The sequence below is a fragment of the Lissotriton vulgaris genome, unplaced genomic scaffold, assembly GCF_964263255.1.
Source record: "Lissotriton vulgaris unplaced genomic scaffold, aLisVul1.2 SCAFFOLD_1406, whole genome shotgun sequence".
In the NCBI taxonomy this organism is placed as follows: domain Eukaryota; kingdom Metazoa; phylum Chordata; class Amphibia; order Caudata; family Salamandridae; genus Lissotriton; species Lissotriton vulgaris.
Genome location: NW_028248590.1, coordinates 100,562 through 121,762, shown reverse-complemented (window position 1 = coordinate 121,762; position 21,201 = coordinate 100,562). Strand labels below are relative to the sequence as shown.

The window sequence follows — 21,201 nt, the reverse complement described above, 5'->3', positions numbered from 1 at the left end:
TTTGGATTTATAAATGCTTTCTGTTTGTGCCATACACATCTACTAAAAGTTGTTTCCTGAATCTGAAGCAAAAGCAATTATTAGAATTATCACAACCTGAATACGGTTTATTGCTGCTTTGTTATACTTGCATGCACAGCATTGTCTATTTTAAATATAATTTGTCCTTTCATCACTTTACAAAATTATATGTTCCTTGCTTTTGCTTCAAAATGACAAATCTCATAAAACAAAATATCACAAACTGGAAAGTAACATTAATGTATTTTAAATGCATTTTGTATATATTAAAAATTGTACTTTACCCATATGGTATTTTTTACGATAGACGACCAAACTTATTGCAGTAAGTAAGACCGTTACTCCAATAGCAGTACATGTTCCAATCAAAGCTCCACTTGATCTATCAACTGTTCGTTCTATAAATAAAAAATAAATAAAAAACAGTTTCGGAAATGTTCAAAAAGGAAGATAAGCATATTTTAACCGTGCCAGAATTCGAATAATTTTCGTTTATGGAAACTGAGTTACCATTCATAAAGAAGACTCTAGCTTAATGACAAACGAGGGAGCCAAGAGATCAAAGTCAAGATATGACATTTAGGGAAGGCATCAATGACGAATGGGTCACTTTCTTCTCACCCTGCCTACCACGGCTCAGTCTAACAAGTCAAACAAAGGAAGAGCATGCTGCCTGCAGTCACTGGGATTATTCGCTTATAGCAATATTTTAAACCAGTTTAAACTTTCTTGTCAAAAGTGTTTGCCACAGACGTGAGATACCGGTAATCCACTTTCGCATGCATGTTATTTGGATTTCACCATAGTATAGTGACAGATCATTTGCACAATACTCAAACAGAACATTTCAATTTCAGGTATATAGAGTACAGGTGGCAACCGCTTCCAGGTATAACAAGAAAGTGTGATCATATAGAGGGGGCAGAGAAGGATGCGGTGTTTGATCTCACCTCAATTGCGTTCACAACTGAAGTGTCTCTTCAAGCGCCTTTCTTCAATTGCTTTCTTCCAATGTTAGGTGCTAAGGAATTTCTAGAACTGATGGCTGTTGCTGAGGAGCTAAGGCACTTGAAGAGGCGTGAGGGGGCTTACAATGTGGGTTGGGACATACATAGAGAGTGCCCAGTGTATAGAAGAAATTATGTTCCGCAGGTCAGCAACTAGAAGTCTGTCCAGCGGTTTCAATCAACGGGGTGCCCGTGCAACTATCGTAATGTAAATCCATTCTCCTATATCCCTATGTTAATTACTATAAAACTTAATTTAACAAAAAAAGCACAACAGTTAAATGCTGCTCAAATGCAAAATTCATTTTTTTCTGCATTTTCCCTACCTTTGACAATTAATCTGGCCGCTTCTATGTGATCCCGAGGGAAGGACAGGTGTTTTACTCGGCAGGCGTACTGTGTTCCAATGTCCTCTTCCGTCGGCTCCACGGTGATCTGAACCGATGCCCTGTAGGTGCGGTTTTGATGAACTCTCGGTGGCGAGCGACAGACATTGCTGCTGATGACAACCACCGCATTGCTTTTTACTTGAATCCACTCGATGTGGATACTGGATGCGTAATATCCATTTACGTCACACGCTAAACTTGCTTCTCGACCGACTTCGACAGCTTCAGGAGAAGTGGCAGTCACCACCGGACGCGCTGTAAATATTACAACAGTTAAGGTGGCATTGGAATTCGTCTTTAGTCACGTACAAAGCCTATGCTGCATGACAGTTCAAACCAACAAATATGTATTACTGAAGAACCCAATTTTTGATGATTGTTTTCTTATTTAATCCCATGAGCCACGTTCTTCACGTGTCAGACATTTTTATTTATTTATTTATGTAAGGTTAAATATATAGTGCTACCTAGACCCAGAGGTATCAGAGCGCTTTACATGAGCAGGCGGAATGTACAGGAAACAACAGTTCTGGACAAAAATAATGCAAATGCTACTTACCAGTATGCATCTGTTCTTGGCATGTAGGGCTGCTGACATTCATATCTGTGCATAGATCGCCACCTAGTGTTGGGTCCGGATGATTGCACATTGTTGTCCTGGAAGAGTCTTCGAAGTATCACGAGATAGGTGGCTCCTCCCCTGGACTACAGTGCGCATGGGCATCGCCTCCATCCCCAGATTGTTTTTAGCCATTGGCAGAGATGGAGTGAAGAATGTGAGTGATGACCATGCTATGAGCATATGTATGTAAATGAATGAATCCTGCAGCTGCTACAGGCGCCGGGGAGGAGGGTGGGCGATATGAATGTCAGCAGCCCTACATGCCAAGAACAGATGCATACTGGTAAGTAGCATTTGCAGTTCGAGGCATGTGGGCTGCTGAATTCATATCTGTGCATAGAATACATAGCAGTCCCTCCATTAGCGGCGGCCGCCCGTGCCAGCTGCAGCAGTCTGAAAAAGCGTTTTTAGAACAGCCTGACCAACAGCTGCCTGTTGTTTGGAATGCACGTCTACACAGTAGTGTTTAGTGAAAGTATGTGTGGTAGACCATGTGGCTGCTCTACAGATATCCTCTAAGGGAATGTTACCTAGGAAAGCCATAGAGGCCCCCAACTTCCTGGTGGAGTGGGCCCTCGGTGGGATAGTGAGAGTGCGCTTAGCTTTAGCGTAACAGATCTGAATGCACTTCACTATCCACCTAGCAATCCCTGCTTTAGAGATAGCGTTTCCCTTGTGGTGAGTGGCAAAAGCAACAAAAAGCTGCTTGGTTTTGCGAAAATCTTTGGTCCTGTCTACATAATACATCAAGGCCCTATTAACATCAAGAGTGTGGAGCATGCGCTCCGCCAGCGTCTCTGGGTTTTGGAAAAACACCGGCAATTCGATAGTCTGGTTTAAGTGGAATTGGGATACCACTTTGGGTAAGAATTTAGGGTTAGTGCGGAGCACCACCCTGTTAGCATGTACCTGGAAGAAAGGTTCTTGGATGGTGAGCGCCTGCAACTCGCTAACCCTCCGTAGCGAAGTAATTGCTACTAAGAACGCAACCTTCCAAGTCAAAAACTGAAGCTCACAAGAGTGCAGTGGCTCAAAGGGAGGACCCATCAGCCTTGTAAGAACCACATTGAGGTTCCATTCTGGAGCTGGTGGGGTCCTTGGTGGAATGACCCTCTTGAGTCCTTCCAGAAAGGCCTTGATAGCAGGGACCCTGAAGAGTGACAGGTGTTGTCTACTCTGGAGGTAAGCTGCCATAGCAGACAGGTGAATGCGGATGGAAGAGTATGCCAGATTGCATTGATACAGGTGGAAAAGATAGCAAATGATGTTTTGAATGGAAGCATCTAGCGGGTCAATATTGTGGTTGGCACAGTAGATGACAAACCTCTTCCATTTAGCCGCATAACAAGCTCTGGTAGTGGGCTTCCTTGCCTCCCGAATGATGTTCATGCAATCGGGAGGAAGATTGAGGTAGCCAAACTCTAGGACTTCAGGAGCCAGATCGCCAGGTTGAGCTGTTGCGGATCCGGGTGCTGAATGTCGCCATGGCTCTGCGTCAGAAGGCTGGGAGTGAGATGAAGCCTTTGATGCGGCACCACGGACAGTTCGAGAAACGTGGTGTACCATGGTTGGCGAGCCCACGTTGGAGCAACCAGGATGAGAGTCATCGAGTGCTGCCTGAGCTTGCGCGCCACCAGCGGTATCAGAGGTGCTGGGGGAAAAGCGTACGCAAATCTGCCTGACCAGTTCATCCACATCGCATTGCCCTGTGATTGGGGGTGTGGGAATCTGGCGGCGAAGCTTTTGCATTTTGCGTTCTCCCTTGTGGCGAACAGGTCTATCTCTGGATGACCCCACCTTTGGAAGTACGGTTGGAGTACTGATGGATGTATCTCCCACTCGTGCATCTGATGGCTGTGCCTGCTGAGCAGATCCGCCATTTGATTGTCCTTGCCCGGGAGATGCTCTGCCATGAGGAAGATGTTCCTCTGAATGGCCCACTTCCACATGCTCTGAGCCAGATGAGACAGCTGTGGAGAGTGTGTGTCTCCCTGCTTCTGAATATAGTACATGGCCGTCATGTTGTCCGTCCGGATCAACACGACTTTGTTGCACAGATGTACTTTGAACGCCTTCAAGGCCATGAAGATTGCCATCAGTTCCAACACATTGATGTGCATCTTCCTTTGCTGTAGTGTCCATAGTCCCTGCACAGTGTAATGGAGTACATGCGCTCCCCATCCCTGGAGAGAGGCGTCCGTCGTCAGGATAATCTGTGGGACAGGCTCCTGGAATGGTCGGCCCTTGCAAAGGTTGTGTGGATTCCACCAATGCAGAGAGTTGTATGCCCGACCGCTCACCAACACTAGGTCTGTCAGTTGCCCATGAGCCTGAGTCCACTGACGTGCTAAGCACTCCTGAAGCGGACGCATATGTAGTCTCGCGTGCGGGACAATGGAGATGCAGGAGGCCATCATGCCTATCAACTGCATGAACACCCTCGCCGGAAGCGAGTGTTGGGGTCTGAATCGTTGGATCAGCGCCTGGATATTGGCGATTCTCACTGAATTTGGCTGCGCGGTGGCTGCCAGAGTGTCGATCGTCGCGCCCAGGTACTGTCGCACGTGGGCGGGCTGGAGATGGGACTTCGGGTAGTTCAGAGAGAATCCCAGATCGTGCAGGAGATGAATGGTGCGTGACACGTGGTCGACGCACTGCTGTTCTGTTCTTGCCTGAATGAGCCAGTCGTCCAGGTAGGGAAAGACGTGGACGTGCTGGCGACGGAGATGCGCCGCCACGGTTGCTAGGCACTTGGTAAACACTCTCGGTGCCGTGGTGACCCCGAACGGCAGAACTTTGAACTGGTAATGCTGGTCTAAGATCGTGAATCTGAGGTACTTCCTGTGGGAAGGATGCAGGGGAATATGAAAATAGGCATCTTTCAGATCCAGCGTAGCCAGGAAGTCCCCCTGTTGAAGCAGGGGAAGCACCTGCTGCAACGTGAGCATATGGAAGTGCTCCGAGAGGATGTACCAGTTCAGGGGCCTGAGGTCCAGGATAGGCCTGAGGGATCCGTCCTTCTTGGGGATCAGAAAATACAGGGAGTAAACCCCTGTTCCCCGCTCTTGCACTGGAACGAGCTCTATCGCCCCTTTTTGCAGCATGACTAGAACTTCTTGCTGCAACAAGGTCAAGTGCTCGCCTGACATAGGACGGCTCCTTGGGGGTATGTCCGGTGGAATGGACGTAAGCTCTAGACAGTACCCGTACTGGATAATAGACCTCACCCACCTGTCCGTGATGATGGACTTCCACGCCGGCAGGAACTGCTGGAGCCTCCCCCCGACCGGTGTTGCATGGCCGGGGGGCAGTGACAAGACGTCACTGTTTGTTGGTGGCGGTGGACCTGGAGCTATTGTTGCCACGTCCCCTGCCCTTGACATTATTGCCTCTGTAACCACCTCTATTTTTGTTGTTATACGAGGCTTGGGTGTTAGTCTTGTAATATTGTGTGGACTGAGATGCTTGTCCCCTTGAGGTGCCTCTGGAGTTTGAGCGGCGAAAGGAACCACTCCGAAACTGCTGACTTTGTAAAGCCCCCATGGACTTGGCAGTTTCCGTATCTTTTTTCATTTTCTCCAGGGTGGCATCCACCTCAGGGCCAAACAGATGGTCAGGATTCACTGTCTGATTCAGTATAGTGGTTTGGATGTCGGGTTTGAACCCCGAAATTCTAAGCCAGGCATGGCGTCTAAGCAGCACACTAGTATTGATAGCCCTGGAGGCTGTGTCTGCCACATCCAACGCACATTTGATGGATGCATTCGTAATGAGTTTACCCTCCTGAATCAGCATTTCCCCCGCCTCTTTGTATTGGTCAGGCAAGTGTTGCAGTATGGCCTCTAACGTGTCATAATGGGCCCTATCATAACGTGCAAGCAAGGCTTGGGTGTTAGATATCCTCCAGATATTAGCTGCCTGTGCAGCAATCCGTTTGCCTGAGGCCTCGAAGATCTTGGACTCTTTGTCTGGGGGAGGAGCGTCACCGGTAGTTTGAGAGTTCGCCCTCTTCCGAGCATTGGAAACGACCAGGGAGTCCAATGGCAAGTGTCCCTTGATATATGTCGGATCCGTGGGCGCTGCCTTATATTTCCTGTCGATGCGCGGGTTGACCACACGCGCTCGGGTGGGCTCTTTGAAGACCTCCGTTGCATGTTTAAGCACCCCCTTCAGCATCGGTAGCGTTTTGACTGACTTTTCGGCTACCGAGAAGGTGTCGAACAAGAAGTCCACATCCACGGGGTCCGAGTGCAGCTCGACGTCGTGGTTAGCAGCAGCCCTCTCTATCAGGGCATTGAAGGCCGCCGAATCCTCTGTCGGGGACGTCTTGGCCGCGAAAAGTTGAGCGTCCTGACCCCCCTGCGGGTCCTCCGGGTCGCCTCCGGCGGACCACGGAACTTGCTCCTCCTCCGGATCCGAGTACGCCGGATAGTCGTACTCGGCGTCTTCCTCGTCCGCACCGGCCGCGACGGAATGCGTCGGCGAGTACCCCAGGGGTTGTGGGGACACAGGTTTCACCAGCGCCGAAGAGCCCTCGGAGATCCTTTTGTTTTTGAGAGGGATCTTAAAATGTTCCAACGCCGGCTCCGTCGTGATCTTTCTTTTGAGGAGCGACAGTTTTCCGGTGTTGGCGTCGATGGTTACCTCACGACGTTCCTCTTCAGCAAGCGGTTGGAGTCGAAGCTTCGACACCACCAAGGCCGCTTTAGGTGCCAGTACCTCCTTCGAGGGTCCACTCTGTTTCGGCGCGAAGGCCTTCGGCGCCGACTTGGGAGGAAAGGTGAAACGGATAGGCGTCTGCTCTTTTGCAGGCTTAGGCGTGAGCTTTGGCGCGACAGTGTCTTTTCGAATCCGCTGCAAAGATTCCGCCACCTTCTTCGTCAAGGCCGGAGAGGGCTTGACCGGCTCGAGTGACTCTTCGGCCTCGAGAGCCCGATCACCCGCATGCGCCTTCTTCGGGGCCGACGCCCCATGGCCATGCGCGTCGTCGCCCAGACGCTTTTTCGGAGCCGACTTCGGGTCCACGACCCCTTTCGGAGCCGACTTCGGGTTCACGACCCCTTTCGGAGCCGACGCAGCCGCGTCGGACGATTTCGCCTTCGGCACCGACCCCGAGGACTTCGGGTCGGCCATCTTGGCGTGGCTCTTTGAGTCGGCCATTTTGGTTTCCTTGGAAGTTGACGCCTCCAGAACCTTCTTTACCAGCGCAACTTTCACTTTCGTTTTCGCATCCGAGGGTGCGTGACCAGTTGGCTTCACTTTCGTTTTCTTCGACGTAAGTGATGGTTCATAAGTGTCCGTGACCGGGCCCGGAGGCGGGGACGTAGGACTCATAGTTAGATCTTGGGTAAGGCCCGAAGGCGATCCCTCGACCTGGGCCGTAGGAGGGGTAATAACCCCAGAGTCTGGTTGGGGATGCTCCTCCTCTGAGCTATCACCCATAGTGGCAAAAGCCTGTTCGTCGTCCCCTACCTCGTCGGTGACTTCGTCAAAGTTCTCCGCACCTTCGTCATAGGTTTCACCTTCGGATGCGGGATTAGAGTCCGAACCTTGCACGTCGTCTTCTCCCTCGACAGATTCCTGGAAAATGTCATCAGGTGGGGGCGCCGTAGCCGATAACTGGGCCTGGAGCCTATTGGCCCGACGAATCTTTAAAGTCTTCTTGCTCCGGAACTTCGAACACGCCATGCAGGTGTCTTCGCGGTGATCCGGCGACAAGCAGGTATTGCACACAGGGTGCACGTCGAGGTGTGAATATTTAGAGTTACACACCGGGCACTTCTTAAACGGAGTTCGCTCCATAGCAAGAGTGTAGTGTAGGCCCGTCCGCGCCGAAAGCACGTGGAAGGGCAGATAGAGATCGGAGCTGAGAGTCAGAAAGAAACCCGTACGCAACTATACCGACGCCCAGCCTAAAGACCTTTTGGTCTCGAGTAGAAGTTGAACAACTATCGGTTCCGACAGAGGGAACCAAAACACATCCGAACCCAATGGCGGAAAAAAACAATCTGGGGATGGAGGCGATGCCCATGCGCACTGTAGTCCAGGGGAGGAGCCACCTATCTCGTGATACTTCGAAGACTCTTCCAGGACAACAATGTGCAATCATCCGGACCCAACACTAGGTGGCGATCTATGAACAGATATGAATTCAGCAGCCCATATGCCTCGAACCTACAGTTACAAGCCAAACCTCACCATAAAGTCGAAGGAAGGCAGAACAGTGAGAGTTAACAGGTTTAATGCATTTCAAAGTTAAGATGGAGGTAAACGATTCGGGTCACACAATAAATACAATCTAGGAGAAACAAATTGTAGTGGTAGGGGGCAGAGGGTAGGTGAAGAGGGGTCCATAACAAATGGATAAAGCACAGGGGAGAGTGTCAACAAGCAGCAACCAATGCAGAAGTTAGAGAGGAAAGGGTAGCAAGAGAGACAAGGGAGAGCGAAGACCAGTTGAGTAAAGCGAGGAACAAAAGGACATACATGTAAACAGAAAGATAACCAACACAGGAGATAAAAGGCGTGCAGGATCAGATAAATTGAAGACACCAGTATTTGCTGAGGAGGTGACATTTAAGATCTCTTTCAGAGCCAAGGTAGGTGGGGTTGCAGCGCAGGTACCTCAGGAGTGCATTCCATATGCTCGGAGCAATAACTGAGAAGGAGCAGGGCTGGGTGGATTTCTTTTTTAGTAACGAGGGAACGAGTAGTAGAGCCATGGAGCTTCTCATCAGTCTGGAAGAGCCCGCTTTTTTGAGTGTGTTCATTAAGTAAGCCTGAGATTGAGCGTGAACGGCTTTGTGGGTGATGCAGGCAGTCTTATAAATACATCTTTCTTCAATGGGGAGCCAATTAAGTGATTTGAGGGCAGGTGAGATGTGGTCATAACGCTTGTAGTCAGAAAGTAGAATAGCAGCCAAGTTGAGCACTGCACTAAGGGGGGCCAGGTGGACTTTAGGGATTCCAGTGAGAATAGTGTTTCCATTGTCAAGTTTGGAGGGGACTAGCAATTGGAGGAACCTTTTGAAGTCGTCTTGAGGGATGAAGGGTTTGATTTTCTTGAGGTGTCCGAGAATGAATAATGCTCCTTTGGCGGTGTTATTTATGTGATCTTTCAGTGCCAGAGTTTTATCAAGAATGAAACCAAGGGATTTGGCCGAGTTAGAGATCGGAGATCCAGCCTTGGATGGGGAGACGGTTGCTTTTTGGGAGAAAATAATAATTTTCCTTTTGTTAGGGTTCAGTTTAAGATGGTTGGAGAAAAAAACAAGATTGAATCTTGCTCAGAGTGAGATTTGATTTTGCAGTAGAGTTGAATGTCATCCGCATAAAGGAAGTAAATGATCCTGGCTTGTTTCAAGATGATAGTAAGGGTTTCCATAAAGAGACTGAAGAGAGATGGGGAGAGAATTGAGCCCTGAGGGACATCCAGGTAGACGGAGGTAGGATTAGAGAGACAGGAGTTGATTTTTATTTGTTGAGTTCTGTGCTGTGTGGCCCTTTTGATATGTGTTGGTTTGTTACATAATTGCTTAAGGTCATTCATTTTAAGGAGATTAAAGAGGCGCCTAACAGTGGGGTCAGCTGCATTATTCCAGTGGATGTTAAAGTCTCCTAGACTCAGATTTTTCAAGACCGAGATGGAGGAGTGTGAGAGAAGGCTAGATAATTCGTCGGCACGGGGGGGGCTCACCCGGAGGATGGTAGATGTTATGCAGTTTAATCGGAAGAGAGCCTTTGACAGTGAATTTAACGCCAAGGTATTCAAAGGTCAAGTGATCAGTGTCCTTAAGAAGGGAAAGTTGACACTCCGATTTATGGATTATGGCTATGCCACCCCCAATTCTGTCCGGTCTGTCCTGTCTAATGATAAAGTAGCCATGGAGAGAGAGGGGGGTGAGCAGGTCGAAGATGGCACTCGAGTGATCGTTGAGCCAAGTTTCTGTGAGGAAGGCAAAGTCAATAGCCTCACTGAGGATGGTTTCTGAGATTTCCCTAACATGTAATGATGCTGATCTGCAATTAACAAGCATGCATGAAATGGGTTCGGATTATTCTTGATCGGTTAGAGGGTGTGGATGGAGGTGAGTTGGGCTGGAGGTCTAGGGGAGATAAGAGTAGAAGAGACTCGGTTAACGCCCACTATTACTGGGATGTTGGAGACGGGGAGGAGATCCGTCAATTGAGACTTAGGGCGATAGTGTTTGGTCAAGTCAAGAGGATCTGCAGTGGATGGGGAGCAAACAGGGTTATCCTTGGCTGGATTGTGGGTGAGGATGGAGTTGAGATGTGCAGGAGGTCTAGGAGAGATGGGGTAGAGGGACTCGGTTAACTCCCAGTATTACTGGGATGTTGGAGTAGGGGAGATGATCCGTCACCTGAGACTTAGGGCAATAGGATTTGCTCAGGTCAATAAGATCAACCAGTGGATAGGAAGTGAACAGCGCAGTCAGGCCAGTGAGCTAGTCTGCAAAGGGGAATGGTCGGCCATCGTGCATGTGGGGGAAAGTGGAGAGAACTAGAGGGTGAGGTGTCAGAGAAGTGAGGGCGAGCCCGGAAGTTCAGGATAGAGAGATCCCCTCTAAGACTGGTTAATTCTGTGGTCATGAAATTGAGTTTGCGTACTATGCTGTTCAGTGTCTGAGCAATAAAGTTTTGGTGGAGAACCCCAGAGAAGGAGGCAAGGGAAGAAGGGGGGGGTGGATATTGGTTGGGGAGGGAAATTCAATGAGAGGCGAGTGAACAGAGATGGTAGAGGCCATCCAAACTGTGGGCAGGTGGTTGATGAGGTTCGGACAAGTGTTAAATAGATGCTGCGTGCTTTGAGTCCATCAAACAATTAGAGGATGAGAAGGGAAAGTGAAAGAGTTACAGGAATGAACCACCTCGTGTCGTTTGGAAGGGATTTCATTAGTTGTCTGTCATTCACCATAGAGGAGAGTGTAGTAGGGGTCCCAAGGGTGGGTGGTTTGGGGGGGCAAGTGAGTAGGAGGAGTTAGGGGGAGAACCTGGAAAGATGGTTGGGATATGAGGAGAGCGATCAATGGTTAGAGTGGGAGATAGATTAAACGAACTTGGGAGAGAGGGGGAGAGAGTTCCTCCGCTGAGGAGTGTAGCCCAGTCAGAGGATGAGGATGGGGCAGGGAAGGAAGGGGAACCTGTGACTGGTCGGAAAGAGGGGGAGAATCACGTGGGGACAAGGCAGTAGGGTAGCTGAGGGATTTTGACTCATTTGAGAGCGAAGATAGGCCATGTTGCAGAAATGGCTGCCGAGAGTGTTGAGGTAAAGTTAAGGTGCTTGAATAAGAATTTTACCAGTTCTGAATATGATTATATAAATTTCTCCATTGAAAGAGAGAGAGGGGGTAGTCAACAATTTGATTCCACACGGTATTTTTTTTAACAGAAAAATACATTGTATATACCTTAGTAATCAGAAATTAAATGGGTAACAAAATACAAGCTATATCATAAAACAATATGCAGTCTACCAAAATGGTACTTTAAGCCATTCGCACAATGGATGGGAAGCTGCGGTATCATTATAGTTGGCTCAGAGAATTGGGGTTTCGACGTCCGATAAGAGCATATTGTCTTTGAGGAGTCTCAGCACCAAACAACGGAGGCAAGGAAGAACACCATTTGAAGGGTGACCGAAATCTTGTGCACTCTCTAGAACAAAAAGGGTAAGGGAGATTTCACAAGACAACAGCATTCCCGTGCTACTCCAGCAGGCCGCAAACACCAAGTGCAGTAAATGACTGCAACCCTTGCACCTTTCCAAAGCCAGACCAGAATGCTCACTCACCAAGAGCCAGACCCGGCAAAAAGCGCTGTGTAGCCTGGCTCTACACCAGAGATCCTTTTAGCCTGTCCCACTAGCGGTGGAGGCCTCAATGAGGGCTGCTGAAGTCAAGAACAGTACTGTTCACCATTGCCACTAACAAACTCCATTCATGGGCCATATTTCCTTCCTCCCTGTCGCAAAGTGTAAGGTAAGAGTGCTGCTCTGCTGGCATACTATGAGGCACAGATTTGTGGAAATTGATAGCTATGTTAAGTGGGCACACACAGCTAGTCAGGTTACACTCAATGTAACATACCACCAACCTTACATTGTGGCGATCCACGTGTGGCCACACAATGCTGTATTTGTTTACTGCAGTTCAATGTAATTTTACTACACACACTTCAAGTTGCAATTCAACTTCCTGAATCTAAATAAAATTGAGGTGGCTGTTTAACTTACAGTTCTTTTTAATTCAACTTTAGTTGGGAGAACTTAAGAATGGTGAGTGCATCTCAATCCACTGGTATGCTGATCATGCATATTATTTTTTAGGTATCTTCTGGACCTGATATCCAGTAATTTGGTGCCTGCCTCACATCAACCAAGAGATGAATGGCTTCTTTTTTTATTGAAGCCAAAGCCAGCAGACAGAGAATAGCTCCTTGTTATATTCTGGCTAGAAGCAACTTTAGCTGTCACGCAAAACATACACTATTTATAAAGACAGAGAGGGGCAAAAGGTCAGCACACATCAGCCACTAGTTGTTGTAAGCATCATTCACACATTTATCAGCCAACAATCATCAGCCTTTGATTGATTGTGTTTTATCATGTTTTATCTGCACACTAGCAAAAGGTCATTTAATTAGAGAAAAGCACCCTCCTTTTTTCAAAGGTGCATCACGCCGGATATCACAAAATTATGAGTAAGGGCCTCTCAAAAGTGCAGTATAATGGCTACTTGTCCTTGGCCCTCAGAACCCATAGCATGCCACAGTTTCTGTACACTGATGAGAGAGAGAGAGAGAGAGAGAGAGAGAGAGAGAGTGTACATGGCATCCGTCACTGAAGGCAAAGCTATGTTAGATTAGCTATTAAAAGGCTCTCTTTAACAGTCTTGGAGAATTGACTGGGAATCACAACTTGACCAGGGGCAGGGACTGGAGCTGGACCAGACCTTAAATTGACAACCAGAGACTGCAAATGACCAGCAGTGGTGGTTGCTGGACAGTCACTGTGTCATCGGCAGACACCTTTCCCTAATCCACCCAAGGCTAACATTGGTACCCAAAGTGTCGCTTCTGAGTTAGGTCAGCTACATGGAAGAATTAGAGACCAGGTCCTGGTTGAACACCTTATCATCCAACAAACCGAGGCTGGAGCAGGTGCTCCCAAACAACATCACTGCCATGTGGTATTGCAACAAACAGATAGGCCATGGGCCCAGTGCCAGGAGGCACTACATCTCTGAAAGTGTTTGGAGCACAGGGCATATTCCTGGTAGTTCACCATTTGGCAGGCTTCCTAAATGCCAGTGCAGGAAACCCCAGTCACAGACGCCTACCAGATCATGAATGGCACTTAGATCTGAGGTGGTGCAAGTTCTCTTCCATGAAGGAGTTGAACCTTAGCTTGATCTAATCGCCATGGAGAACGTGCAATGTCAGTACTTTTGCACACTGGAGTTTCTAAGGCATCTCTCCCATATGGATACGTACATCCTGGATTGCAACTCTGGACTCTTGCACCCCTTCCTGCCAATACTTCTCCTACCCGAATTCTGAAGCAGGTCAGAAATGACTAAGCCCAAGTCATCCTAGTGGCACTGGACAGGGCAAGGCAAATATGGTATCCAGATTTCCTCAGCGTGAGAATCTATCCTGAGATCAGGCTTCTGCTTTGGGAGGATTTTCTGTTGCAGCAGCAAGGTAGGGTCCTGTGCATTCTTCACCTCCATGCTTGGAGATTAAACAGCCAAAGCTTACTGCCTTCAATCTCACTCCCAAGGGTTTAGATGCCATCCTGGCAGCCAGACAGCCCGCAACAAAATGACTATATGTCTGCAGTTAGGACATATGTGTGGTTTGGTGAGGTAATCGTCAGAATAACCCATTTCAAGCCAGGTAATCCAAAGTACTTCTTTTTGTATTGTCCTTAGCCGAGCAAGGTCTTGCTTTGGGCACAGTTAAAGGGTGCCTGTTGTGGCTTTTGGACTTTTTGCAGTTGCTGGATGAGCCTTCTTTGTTTAAATCACCTGTTGTGATATGTTTTAAATCATTTGCAACATTATTTTCACCCTCTTACTTCATCACGCATTAGTGGGCTCTTAACTTGGTCCTCCTCTTCCTCATGTGTACTCCTTTTTAATTACTGCTTCACTACTGTCTACGGCTTCGTACCCTAAACACAGTGTCCCTCATCGCCATGGCATCAGTGCAGTGGGTTAGTGAGATACAAGCCCTCTCTATCAACCCGCCATACACTACTTTCTTCCACGACAGGCTGATCCTGAAAACCCCAGCTTAAGTGGTGACTCCTTTTCACATCAGGCAAAACATCACCATATTGGGATTCTCCCCTTCACCTCACCCCTCTAAGGAGGAGTAGAGCCTTCAATGGCTGTATTCTAAAAGGGCTCTTAGCTTTTAAATTAACACTGTACCAGGGAATATTGTGTGGATGATCAGCTCCTAGTAGAATTTGCTGGAGAAAAGAAAGGCAAGGTGGTACATAAGGGCATCATGTGTTGGTAGATCGTGCTCTGCATTAAAATCTTCTGCGCACCTGTCAAGGAGCCACCCCAGAACGTTTGTGGACTCATTTCACCAGTCAAGGCTGCTACCACTACTTTGGCACATGGAGTGATCTGGATACGTCTCTGTCTACTGTATGGGTGGCACTCCACACGTGCATAAAGCACTAGTCTGGACAGTCAGGACCATCGAGTTGGGCATTTTGCCAGCTAAATCTGCAGGACTTCTTGGTTTGAGACAGTTCACAGACCCACCACCGGGGAGGTACTGCTCTGGAATCTTTTCAAAAGGTGAGGAATCTGCAGTAAGAAGTATCTATCAAAAGAGCAATTTACTTACCTTAAGGTACACTCTTTCTGGTGGATATTCTACATAACTGCAGATTCCTCACTGACTCCCTCATTATCCCTTTTGTATGACAGGGCTCTTTTTCCACTTAAAAACTACCCAAGCATAGAAATCTGCACACTGGTCAAGCCAATTTACTATTGGGCTCTGCATCTTGTGGTGTGGACAGCTTAGAAACAAACGGACATCATACGGGTCCACACGCCACTTCCAAAGTGGAACAAGATTGATGCTGAGCCGCATGGCACCACCTACTAATGTGCAGGGGTACTGCTTAAACACGTTTTCTCTCTATCCAGTCATAAGCCTTAGGCATATTCAAAAGTTGAGGAATCTGGGGTTTGATACAGTAGCTACCAGAAAGAGTGCCATAAAAGAATGAGAAGTATTCAGGTAAAATGACCGGGAAAACAATGCAAGAATTTGCTGAAAAAGACGAGTTCCCGCATGTCCCTCAGCCCACCCCAAAACATGAATTACAAGTTAAGCCCTACCACCCCAACTATAGGGTTGTATAGGTTTTCACGATATCATTAATAAAAATAACCGAACAAAGTATGTTTGCTTAATAAATACTTTTTTTTTTACCTGAAACTAAAAGTGTTGAAACTCCAGCTGCTCGGTGATCTGGTGCGATAATTACATCACATCTGTAGTATCCGCCATGATTAAATGTTACTTTCTTTAATATTAGAGTCATATTCTTTTTGAGAATGTTCTCTTCATATATCTCTGTGTTGTTCCAATTTTTAACTAGGTTTCCAGCTTCATATGAACAAATGCTTTCCTCACCAAACTTCCACCGCACACCCAATTTTTCAGACTGAAGAATATCGTTGTAACCAATCAATAAACACTCAAGTGCAACATCTTCATGAACCAAAACGTTCAAAGGCTCTTGTCTCATCTGTACTTTTATGTCACTGTCCGATTCTGTGAAAGAAAAATAACACGAAAGCAGTTATCAACTGAGCAAGAAACATGATCAAAGGCAATTCCTCTTATCTATTGAAAGTTTAAACTATATGTCATAATTCAAAGTTGCCTAAAAAAAAAAAGAACAAATAAAGCAATTGTCCTAATGTTTGGGGACAAGGCTCACACATTTTTGATTGACATTTCAAGGCCTTATGTCCACAAAACACATGTTAAGAAAGTATAAATTTACGTTTTGTATTCACGATATATGATTTACTCACACACAATATTGCAAAATAATGCTGTTACATTACATAGGAAGAAATCTCTTTAGAGCAGAGGTCTTCAAACTTTTTGATGCCGAGACCCCCTTGTCAAACCTTTTTAGGTGTAAGGACGCCCTTCTGACAAAAATTTCTAGAAACTGGTACTCCTCATCATCAGCAACTATTGACAACCATAAATGCGCCTGTTAGACCTGGCATCTTTTGGCATGTTTCCCCTGTTTTTTTCCTTTCTGACATCCTAGTTTTGACTTTTTTCTGGTTTAGTGTCTCTGCACACTTTCTCACTGCTGTTCAGTGTTAAAATGCAAGTGCTCGTATTGTAAATTATATTATGGAACAGCGTTTCCATGATTGGCATGTTTGACTTACTAGTAAGTCCCTAGTAATTTGCACTGAGGGTGCCAGGGCCTGTAAATCAAATGCTGCTGGTGGGCCTGTAGCACTGATTGTGCCATTCACCAAAGCAGCCCTGAAAAGGGATTTCAGACATGCCACTGCAGTGTGTGTGTGCAGTTTGTAACTGCCATATTGATCTGGCAAGTGCACCCACATGACAGGCCCTATTCTTCACTTTTCTTACATGTAAGTCACCACTAAGATAGGCCCGTGGTACCCCTGTGGGCAGGGTGCCATATTAAAGGTAGGACATGTACTGGTGTGTGTGACATGTCCTGGCAGTGAATTACAGTGTGTTTCATTTTTCACTAAGGAAAGGATATTTGTCCCATAGGATAGAATGGGAGTTTACTCATAACATCTTACAAGCATATCTTCCCATTGGGACAAGATAGAGAAATGGGTTTTAGTATGCCTGAACTCAGAATATAAAAATTAATCTTTTAGTAAAGATGATTTTTATGTTCTGTGTTTGGAAATAGCACTTTTAGAAAGTAGGTATTTTGTTGCTTAGCCATCCTGTGTGGGTTTGTGGATTGACTGTCTGGCTTTGATGAAAATGCACATCCCCAGCCCCTGTCACTCCAGACAGCCACTGGGGGGTCAAGGCGTGTCCAGCCTTTCCTGGAAGAGTCAGGGCTGTGCTGAATAGACCTGGGCTGTATTTATAGTAGTGGGAGGAGATTTCCTGGCACCTGAATGGGCCTGGTCTGCCTTGGACAATGCTGTCACCACTTCCTGCCAGGAAGCTGGGCCAGAGAGGATGGAACTGGTTTGGGCTGGTCACAGGCACTCTCTGCACAAAAGCACAAAAAAAACTGAGTACAAATATTGGTGCCCAGACCCCAGAACTGTAGAACTTGCTGGAATCAAGGAACCTGCCAAGAAGAAGAGCTGGAAGAACTGCCAAGAGGAGTACTGCCCCTTTGCTGTGTTGTTGCTTTGTTAGGTTGGCCTGCAGTTGCTGCTTCTGCCTTGGGCAGTGAAAGGACTGGACTAAATTTCCTTTACTTGTTGCCGAGTATCTCCAAAGGCTTGAAGTAGAGCTTGCCTCCTGTTCTGAAGTCAAAGGGACCGCAAAGACTTCACCTCCCTCTGGGTGCCGCCTCTGGAACCGTGGATTCAGTAACCACAGAGGGGGGAAAGCAACCGACTTGTCACCGACTCGGTCGTTGACTCCGTCGTTGGCTCTGTGTCCCGAAGGCACCGCAGAGGGCACTGCCCCATCTCGGCCTGCAACCCTGGTCTCACTGACAACGACTGCTGAATAGCTGCTGATTGCACGTGACCTGTGGCGACCGCACTCTGCACCACCTCGCTGCACTTTGCCACCTTGGTCTCACCAACACCGTCGCTGACTTCGAAAACCATGACCTCACCCTGGCTTGGGAGCACTGCTCGCAAGTCTTTGACACACCGTTCCGTCCGACACCGCAGTCTGGACGGACCAACACCAGCTCCCCGCAACTGGCACTATCACCTGCACCGTGATCTGTCAAGCACAGCAAAGAGCACCATCTTCACTTCGCACCTCAGCCCTGGTCTCACCCGTGCAGCTGGATGACAGTCACCAAGCCGAACAAATCTTTGTCATCGCAAAGAGCCAGACTGCTCCCAAGCAACAAAAAAGACTTACAGATTAACTAATAAGGCGCATTTGCCTTTCACTCAGACAAGCAAAGCAGCTGATAATGATCTAAATTAGCCTTCCCAGGGCAGGAGGGCTGTCTTTTTGCAGGGACAAGTGAAGGTGGGAAATCTGCGACCCCCTTCCCAGGACTTCATGACGCCCCTGGGGGTCGCGCTATCCACCCTTTCATCCTTCCATCCATACATCCATCCTTCATCCATCCACCCTTTCATCCATACATCCATCTTTCATCCACCCACACTTTCATCCATCCATCCTTCATCCACCCACCTTTTCACACATCCATCCATCCATCATTCCATCATTCCTCCATGCTACTTTTTATCCATCCATCCATCATCCATCAACTCTTTCATCCTTCCATCCACACATCCATCCTTCATCCGTCCACCCTTTCATCCTTCAATCCATACATCCATCCTTTATCCGTCCACCCTTTCATCCTTCAATCCATAAATACATCCATCATCCATCCATCCACCCATCCACCCTTTCATGCTTCTATCCATACATCCATCCTTCATCCACCCACCTTTTTACACATCCATCCATCCTTCACCCATGCAACCTTTTATCCATTCTTCATCGATCCACCCTGTCATCCTTCCATCCATACATCCATACACCATTTCATCCATACATACATCCTTCATCCATACACACATCCTTCATCCATACACCCTTTCATCCATCCACCCATCATTCATCCTCCCACGTTTTTCACACATCCGTCCATCCTTCATCCATGCAACCTTCTATCTATCCACCCTTTCATCCTTCCATACATACATACATACATACATACATCCTTCATCCATCCACCCTTTCATCCTTCCATCCATACATACATCCATTCTTCATCCATCCACCCTTTCATTCATCCACCCATCATTCATCCACCCACCTTTTCTGTGCCTCTCTCATGGAGGGAGGGGGACAAGTATCTCTCTGCGTCTTCTTCCTTCATCTTTCTCTCTCATGGGAGGGCATCTCTGTGCCACACTGCTGGGGGTGGGGGGGGGGGGGGCAGACAGGCTGTAACAACATCTCACAGTGAAGAACAGATTCTCAGGCACATTACCACCGCACAGGTGCCAGGTATGAGGGCTCGTGGGACTTAAACCAATGATTTATGGGACTTGTCGGAGGGGACCTTTCACGTGCTTTACTGGCGGGACCCACAGCTCCAGGTGCGCAACACCTATTAAACTCAAAGGGCCTCAGCCTCCTCCCCCAGCCACCCCCCCCCCCCCTCTTGTGTATGTGACCCGGGCTAAAACAGCTTGACGAACACACACAAAGCCACACCCAAGTACTTCACAGGTCTTTAAAAGACCTTTTGCTTGTTAATGAGGCTTTGATGTTTTTCACCCCATTGGTGTGAATTAGGGCTCCGCCGTGAGCACCCGTAAACCAGCCGGACGCCACCTGCACTCGACTGGCCCTTTTATGTGTATACAATGAGCACAGCAACGCTGCGGGAACCTTTAAAATATGCAGGTATGGCGCCTATGGGTTAAGGCAAACCACGCGTTTCAAGGCACTGCACACTCTGACAGAATCTGCGATCCCCTTCCCAGGACTTCATGCCCCCCCTTGGGGTCGTGCCCCACAGATTGAAGACCTCTGCTTTAGAGGTACATGAAGTGAGCATCCCAGAGTAGGACTGCCATAAAATACTGGTGAACATAAAAAACCTGCAAGTATTCAAACTTGGTGAAACTTTTTAAGGCACATTCTCACCATGGATGCATTCAATGTATTTTGACCTCCGAGTAAATAAAACTGTTTCTGGCGCACAGCCTGTGGTGCTCTCTCACATTACCTTTAATTCTGTGTATTTGATTACTCGAACATAATCAAAATGCAGTGGCAGCAGTACCACGATGTTCATATGATTTCAAGTTCATATTCTAGTATTAAATTTAGCAATCGGAAGTTCAAAATAGTGCCACTCATGTAGGATAAGTCAACCAGTTCAGCCAATCTATTTTGTGATCATGAATAATCATTTTTCGCATCCTATTCTCTTTCTTTTCCTAACCTGTATAACTGAGGAAACAAGTCAAATTACAATTTAAGTTTGTACTTGCTCCTCTCATAGTTGACGTACATCCGGTATGACACTGGACAAGCCGATTTTCCTGCAGCCGGTGTGATCTGAATCAATCACAAACTGGTGATTACTTTATGCCACGGGCACAAATCACTGGGATACTGTCATGCACCAGTAAGCTGGAGCACGTCTGGCTATTAGCCATCTTCCTCCATACACAGTACATAGCTATATGTTTCCCACTTCAGGGGGAAAACAGAGAAGAAGTAGGAAATAGAGAAACACCCTCTGGACTGGTCCCACTTCTGGTGGAGACTTGACTGCAGGACATACTTCTTCCTGTTTGACATACTAACAAAAGAGGGTTTTGGCCCTTAATCAGTAAGGCCGAGCCAAATATTCATATGCAACAACAAACATGCCAATACTGATATTTCTTTAGTCAGTTTTTCATTAGGGCACACGTAAACAGCTCAATGTGGCCCAGAAACATCTGTTTCAATTTCTACTTAGTTTTATTTTTGAACAAATTCACTTCATTATCAAAAAATCATCAATGTATACAAGCATCACAGATACACTATTACAAACCCACAACCACAATTTTCAAAGAAACATTTTCAAACTTAAACAAGAACACAGAATGATCTAAACAACACATAGAACACACAACAGCTAATGACAAATTTGAACATAATCAAAGACAAGACAATGTGAACACATAAGTACAACAACAAGACAATATTGCTCAAATAGGTTTGATTGTATAACTTAAATATTTCAAACTTTCATCAAGGCAAGGAACACCCTTACAGAAAAAATAAAAACCATCAACAGATCGCTTAGTCTGTAACTACATTTTGCCCCAATACCAATTTTCCAAAAATAGTAAGTCATCCACCAAAACTGCCATTTGATCCACAATCTGGACACATTATTTTCCAGCCACCCCCCCATTTG

At 47.0% G+C, this 21,201-nt stretch overlaps 1 protein-coding gene across 1 annotated transcript in view; it reads right to left on the bottom strand.

Annotated features, from left to right (window-relative positions):
• The window catches only part of LOC147663993 (uncharacterized), a 264,963-nt gene that overhangs the window by 207,930 nt on the left and 35,832 nt on the right, over positions 1 to 21,201 (bottom strand). Inside the window, exons 2-4 of the mRNA XM_086950021.1 lie at positions 15,522 to 15,866; positions 1,355 to 1,672; positions 306 to 419 (exon numbers count right to left, since the gene is read on the bottom strand). Of these exons, the coding sequence (XP_086806147.1) occupies positions 306 to 419; positions 1,355 to 1,672; positions 15,522 to 15,866 (777 nt within the window). The remainder of the gene's footprint in view (positions 1 to 305; positions 420 to 1,354; positions 1,673 to 15,521; positions 15,867 to 21,201) is intronic.